This window comes from Portunus trituberculatus, chromosome 37 (genome assembly GCF_017591435.1).
Source record: "Portunus trituberculatus isolate SZX2019 chromosome 37, ASM1759143v1, whole genome shotgun sequence".
Taxonomy (NCBI): domain Eukaryota; kingdom Metazoa; phylum Arthropoda; class Malacostraca; order Decapoda; family Portunidae; genus Portunus; species Portunus trituberculatus.
Genome location: NC_059291.1, coordinates 24,356,693 through 24,364,257, shown reverse-complemented (window position 1 = coordinate 24,364,257; position 7,565 = coordinate 24,356,693). Strand labels below are relative to the sequence as shown.

At 38.7% G+C, this 7,565-nt stretch overlaps 1 protein-coding gene across 1 annotated transcript in view; it reads right to left on the bottom strand.

The window, feature by feature from the left end:
* Window positions 1-1,768: 1,768 nt before the first annotated feature.
* Window positions 1,769-7,565, bottom strand: part of LOC123514291 (proteasome subunit beta type-5-like) — a 37,413-nt gene continuing 31,616 nt past the window's right edge. Inside the window, exons 5-6 of the mRNA XM_045272101.1 lie at window positions 2,154-2,358; window positions 1,769-2,045 (exon numbers count right to left, since the gene is read on the bottom strand). Of these exons, the coding sequence (XP_045128036.1) occupies window positions 1,948-2,045; window positions 2,154-2,358 (303 nt within the window). The 3' untranslated portion in view covers window positions 1,769-1,947. The remainder of the gene's footprint in view (window positions 2,046-2,153; window positions 2,359-7,565) is intronic.

Here is a 7,565-nt window from a genome sequence, read left to right as displayed (position 1 = left end):
CGAAAGATAAGCTACATGCGTCCCGCTTGTCTAAAATATTAGCAAATGTCACTCTCTCGCTCTCTCTCTCTCTTTTTCTCCGAAGAGAGAAGCGTCCACTTTCCTCTTCGAAGGCGATATAGTGACTAAAAAATAGCAGCATAATACACAAAGATGACAAGTATGACAAGCTTGCACGAGTTTCCCGCGCTCGGGCACGCGGCACTACCACCCGTATATCATACAAGCGGGCTTTTTTAACATCCGGCGCGAAGGGGTTAAGTTGTTATTTTGAGCAATATAGTTCATTTATACCATGCATACAATAAACATTGTATTTATCTTATATTAAATCTATATTTGGTATTTAAAGCTTTTTTTGGGGTGGGGGTAAATTCATATCACAAGAACAAATTAAATGTATTTCCATTAATTTCTATGGGAAAAAAATTGATTTCATATACAATTTTTTTTTATATACAACAATCGTCACAGAACAAATAAAAATTGTATATCGAGGTACCACTGTATACATCTAATGATTTTCAATTACCTGATGTATTGAATTAACATATAATCAGGGAAAGTTGTGCAATTATGATTGAGTCAAGTAATTGTGGCATTGAGGGAATAGAAAATTGCATATTGCAAAATATGAGGGATCAAAATAATGCTCTCACTTCTGTATATTAAAAACAAACATAAAACAATAAATCTTGAACTGGGCAAGTATTCACTTGAGAGTTGCAAACTTTTTAAGTCCTTCAGAATTTTACATCTTTTGGTAATAGCAATTCATTAAACACTTGTGAACTTCTCAGGACACCAATTTTCTTTGTAGTAAAGCTAATAACTTTTCAGGCCCTCATATAGCTTTGTAACATGAAGCATTATCTAAAATTTTGATTGCTTGGCAATAATGCACTCTGCCAGCCCTTTCAAGAACAGTTCATGGATAACTCAAGCATCCATGATATTTCCAAACAGAAGGGAAATCCACTGATCACACTGCCACACCCCTTCCTGTAGGACCAGGTTTTTAGGAGTTTAGCTTAGTTTTTTTTTTAGCTTTTATCCCAGACAAGGACAAAGCTAGTTAAGTAAGCACCCTATTGTTAGGCTACAGTATATGAAGTGTCTGTTCATTACATTACTGTTAGGCCAGAAGCACACGAGCCACTCTGTGGTCGCCATGGCGTGGTGCTTCAGCATGGTGTGTTGGAAGCACATGAGCCACTCTGTGGTCGCCACGGCGTGGCACTTCACCATGGCGCGTTTTCTGAGCCACGCCCGTCCCCTTCGAGACCACAGCATACGTCCCATATTGCTGGTCTATCTTCAATTTCTATTATAAAGCGATCAACGTCGAGTGTATTCATGGTAGCAGATAAAAAAAAAAACGTGTCACTTGGTCCTCAAGCAAGTGCAGACTGACTGACAGTGGCAGCATGTGGCTTTGTGGCGTGGCTCGTGTGCACGGGTCTTTGTGGTCAAAACGCGCCATGCCGTGGCGGGGATCAGCGACAGCCCGCTACATCCGCTGACCACAGACGCTCGTGTGCGCGGGAAAGCCACAAAACAATGGAAACCTATAGGAAACCACATCCCCACTATGTCGTGGTGCTTCGCCGTGGCACTGCAGAGTGGCTCGTGTGCTCCCAGCCTTATTGTTACCATTAGAACAGCAAACCAATAATCTATAAAAGCCATTTCTATGCACTACCAAATTTCTTTTTCTGTTTATATAGTTTAATTTTCATCTTCAAAATAGAGTAAATAATACAAAATATCAGATACATTTTTATTACTTGAAAAAGAGACATAGTAGTTAAACATTCCTGAACAAAGAACTTTACTGAGTGTATAACCCCATTTATAGTAAGATGGTTGCAAGGTGATCCAGTCTCTCAAGTAACAAGAAACACACACAAACAATGACCTACTGATAGTTTACTCTTAAGTAATGTATTACTGGGTCAGTGTTTTCCCTTCTGCATAAGCATAGTGGAGGTCCTTACTATCCTGCTCTGAGATGCGCACCCAGCCGCCCTCCTTGATGTGGTAAACTGCAATATAAAAACAAATATTTATAAAACAATTCAAATATATAAACTAATTTGGAAGTTAATACTTTATTTTTAGCAGTACTCATTTTCTTTTCCCTGGTTACTCACCGCGTACAATGCCACCAGAGTAAGCGTCTCTGTGAGTGGCGTGATAGATGGCGCGGCGGCCAAGCTCATACGCCTCCTCATCTGTCATGTCCCAGTGGTAGCCAGAGTCCAGAACACCATAGGCATAGAGGGAACCTGAGCCCACACTGAATACATTGCCAGGCATGCGGTTGCCGTCGCTGTCAACATAATACAGCCCTGCACCCTGAGTGAGTGTATTAAGAGACAAAATTTAGTTATTGAAAAAATAAAATTCCACATTTCATTTTCAAATTTACAAACAATGAACAAACCATGGAAACCTTTTATCAATATCCTTTACAATGTGAAAACCATAGAACACTACATGAAATACAGACTTCTCACTTAACAACTATAGTATCCTATTTAACAACCATTCGGAAATATGACAACTTTAACATCTTCAATACAATGAAGTATACGTAGGCATTATATTCACATTGCTTTAGTTGCTGCTGAGTGATCCCATTTTCTGCTTCAGGTTTAGCTGTGGACTCAATTGTTCTTGAGGTTCTATTGCTCATCCTACCATCCCTGTCCCCACCAATCACGTAAATGATGTGTGTGTGTGTGTGTGTGTGTGTGTGTGTGTGTGTGTGTGTGTGTGATTCACTGTTTGATCTGCTGCAGTCTCAGACGAGGCAGCCAGACGTTACCCTACGGAACGAGCTCAGAGCTCATTATTTCCGATCTTCGGATAGGCCTGAGACCAGGCACACACCACACACCGAGACAACAAGGTCACAACTCCTCGATTTACATCCTGTACCTACTCACTGCTAGGTGAACAGGGGCTACACGTGAAAGGAGACACACCCAAATATCTCCACCCGGCAGGGGAATCGAACCCCGGTCCTCTGGCTTGTGAAGCCAGCGCTCTAACCACTGAGTGTGTGTGTGTGTGTGTGTATTTACCTAGTTGTATTTACCTAGTTGTAGTTTTACAGGGCCTGGGCTTTATGCTCGTGTGGCCCCGTCTCCATATCTACACTAATCCAATCTTACTTTAAAAGTATGCACACTCGTTGCAGACACTACTTCTTCATTTAAACTGTTCCACGTCTCAATACATCTTTGCGGAAAACTATATTTTTTAACATCTCTCAGACATCTTCCTTTTCTCAGCTTTTTACTATGCGATCTTGTGCTTCGAATGTCATATTCTTCTCTTAGGATCAGTTTCTCATTATCCACTTGGTCCATTCCGTTGATCAATTTAAAAACTTGTATCAGGTCTCCTCTCTCCCTTCTTTGTTCCAGGGTTGGTAGATCCATAGCCTTTAGTCTCTCCTCATATGTCATCCCTTCAAATTCTGGAACCATTCTTGTAGCCATTTTTTGTAGTCTCTCCAATTTCCTTATGTGTTTCTTTTTATAAGGGGTCCACACTACTCCTGCATATTCCAATCTGGGTCTTATTAACCCCTTCAATACGGTGACGCCTATGTAGGCGTCATGAAGCCTCAGTAGCATATACGGTGATGCCTACGTAGACGTCATATTTCTTTTCTGAGCTTTCTTCAGTTCAGTTGTCCCGTATAGCGTGTTGGACATCAACTACACACACCGTATGCTGTCCTTGAAATCCTAGGGCTCCTCCCACCATCCTTGTCTCCACCAATCACTAAAGATAAGCTACATGCATCCTGCCTTGTGTCTAAAATTACCCAATGGCATAGACTGTTCCCATCTCTCTCTCTCTCTCTCTCCTCCCTTCATTTCCCTCTCCCTTCCCTCCCTTCCCCTCTTCCTCTCGAAAGATAAGCTACATGCGTTCGCTTGTGTCTAAAATATTAGCAAATGTCACTCTCTCTCTCTCTCTTTCTCCGAAGAGAGAAGCGTCCACTTTCCTCTTCGAAGGCGATATAGTGACTAAAAAATAGCAGCATAATACACAAAGACGACAAGTATGACAAGCTTGCATGAGTTTCCTGCGCGGCCACTACCACCATGTATATCATACAGGCGGGCTTTTTTAATATCCGGCGCGAAGGGATTAAAGTACTTATCAATTTCTTCATCATTTCTTTGTCCATGTGGTGAAATGCTACTCCAATATTCCTTAACAAATTATATGTTTCTCTAAAAATTCTATCAATATGGCTTACTGGTTGATTGTTTTTTTCCATCGTCAGTCCTAAGTCCTTTTCCTTTTTTACTTTCTCCAGTTCTACTCCATCTCCCATCTTATAGATTCCCACGGGTCGTCTTTCACTCTTTCCCATTTCCATGACATGGCTTTTGTTCACATTGAATTCCATTTCCACTTTTGCTCCATTCCCATATCTTATTTAGGTCTTCTTGCAGTATTTCACAATCCTCTTTTTGCTTTATAACTCTGCACAGTTTCGTATCATCTGCAAACAGATTTATGTAGCTGTTCACTCCTTCTGGCATGTCGTTAATATAAATGAGGAAAAGTATTGGTGCCAATACTGACCCCTGTGGCACTCCGCTTTCTACTGCTCTCCACTTGGACTTCATATCTTTAACTACCGTCCTTATTTCTCTCCCCCTCAAATAATTTTCTATCCATCTCAATGTGCTTCCTTTTAAGCCACCCTTCTCCTCTAACTTCCACAGTAATCTTGCATGTGGCACTTTGTCAAACGCCTTTTTTAAATCCAAATAAATACAGTCAACCCATCCTCTCTCTCTTGTACTCTATCAACTATTCTAGAATAGAAACTCAATAAATTAGTTACACAAGACCGTCTTTTCTAAAACCAAATTGGCTATTTGATATTAATTTGTTGTCTTCAAGGAACTCGATCCATTGTTTCTTTATTATTCTTTCACACATCTTGCATATTACACTAGTTAGTGATACCGGTCTGTAATTTAAAGGTTCTTCCTTCCTTCCACTCTTATATATGGGAACCACCTCAGCTCTTTTCCATTCTACTGGTACTGTTCCATTTTCTATTGAGCATTTTATGATGTTGTATATAGGACTTGCTAGTTCTTCCCTACATTCTTTCAGTATTCTGCCTGAGACTTCATCTGGTCCCATTGCCTTGTCTTCATCCAGTTCCTTCATTAACTCTTTTATTTCAAGCTTGGTTACTTTAATCTCTTTCATATAGACTGTCTCTCTATTACCCTGTGGCCTTTCAAATTTAGATTCCTTAGTAAAGACCTCCTGGAATTTATTATTTAATAGTTCTGCCATACTTTTTGGGTCTTCCACCATCCTGTTCTCTCCTTTTAACCTTTCTATTGTTTCTTTTGTCTAATTTTTCCATTTATGAATCTATAGAACAATTTTGGTTGCTCCTTACATTTTTCGACAATGTCCTTTTCAAAGTTCTTTTCCTCTTCCTTCCTCACCTTAACATATTCATTTCTCGCTGCCTTGAAGTTTTCCTTATTTGTTGGATTTCTATTTCTCCTCCACCTTTTCCATGCTCCATCTCTTTTCTCCTTTGCCCTAGCACACCTTGCATTAAACCAATCTTTCTTTCCTTCTTCTTTAGGTCTATATTTTGGGACATATTCCTGACTCCTGTTTTGTATATTTCCAAAATAAGTTATACTTCTCTTGCATTGTCTCTGAGTTTTCCATCTCCTCCCAGTTTACATTTTAAAATAGTTCTTGAGATTCTCAATATCAGCCTTTCTGTAATTTAATCGGTCTCCTTTGTATGAATCGTCTCTATCTTCCTTTCCTCTTCTATATCTATTTCTAATATTACATGGTCACTCTTTCCCAATGGGCACTTATATCTTATATCATCATTCATTTGTATACCCTTGTAAAAATTAGGTCCAATCTCGCCGGCTCGTCGTTTCCTCTGAATCTTGTGCATTCCTTTACTCTGGTCCATCATATTGTCTATCATTAGGTTTAGGAATCTTTCTCCCCAGGCTTCTTCCCCCATACCACTTTCATAATTTTCCCAGTCCACTTCTTTACAGTTGAAATCTCCTACTAATATCACTTTTTTCCTTTCTTTAACGATTCTTGTTAGACTCCTTATTGTGTCATCTATCATGTCTCTATATTCTTGATTGGTACATGAATTTGTTTTTGGTGGCACATATGTTACAATGATTGTTAACTCTTTTTTTATTAATATGCATCTTAACATACAATACTTCTGCTTTTCCTTCCCCACATTCCACTTGGTTTATCACTATCTCCTTCCTTAACATTATCATGACTCCTCCTCCTCCTTTACCCACTCTGTCTCTTCTCCATACATTATACCTATTATCCAAGACTATTTTGATTTCCTCATTTAGTTTTGTTTCAGCCAGGCATACAATATCTGGATTTTCTTTCTTTATGTAATCTCTTAATTCTAATTTACTTGATAAAACCCGTCTATGTTCGTATACATCATTTTTAGTCTCTTGCCTTTATCATTTTAGTTAAACTTGTTCCACTTTTTCTCTTCCTTCTCGTTTATATACCATTTCCTTATCCTGTCTCCTAGAATTCTCCAAAAATGCCTTTTTCCTCTTCTGACCTTTCATTATTTTTTTTCTTACTGCTGCTGCCAGTTCATTGTATCTCTTCCTTTCTTCCTCATTTCTATTTTTCTTTATATAGATATCCTTGCAGCCTTCTGTTTCTCTAAGTTTTGTTGTTCTATATAATATTTCTTCTGTTGCTGCTTGTGATTTTAGTAATATTTTAATTGGTCTCGTTTTCCTTCTTGATATGGTCCCATTCTGTTTATTTCTTCTACTTCCTCTTCCAAGTTCTGCCTATCTTCGTCGTTTAGATTCTTCAGTAGGTCTTTGACTGATTTCATTTCTTCTTTTCTCTTTTGGTCTATATTTTATATTTTCTTTTATTCCAAATACGACTACACTCTTCTTTTTTTCTGCAATTTCTCTAACTAGATTTTCTTTTGTCTTGAGGACTCCTATCATTTTGTTTGTCATATTTTCTTCTTTTTCTTTAAGTTGTTCTTGAATCACCTCCTGAAAATCAGCCTTATCTTTCTTATCTTGGACTCTCCATGCTTGTACTTCTCTTTTAATCACGTTCTGTACTCTTTCCTCTTCCTTGTTTACTAGATCTTTCAGCTTTTCTTTTTCTTTCTCGGCTTTACCGAGTCCTTCTTCCATCTGCTTTTTGTAGTTAGCTACTTCCTTTTTTAGTTCTTCGTTTTCCACTCTTAGCCTAGCTTCGTTTTCTTCCACTTTTCTTATCCTTTCTCTCAGTCTTATAAACTCCTTTTCCTGTTCTTCATTCTCTTTCATTTCCATCTTCTTTATCAGTTTATCTAGCTTACATTCAATATTAAACACTCTAAAGTAGTGAAGTAGTCGTCGTATCGAACCCTTCAAACACGCGTACTCCCTCACCAACATAGTCATCATCAGCCCTTTCTCTATTCTCATGTCTGCATTTGGATGGAATCTCTTTATCACTCATTA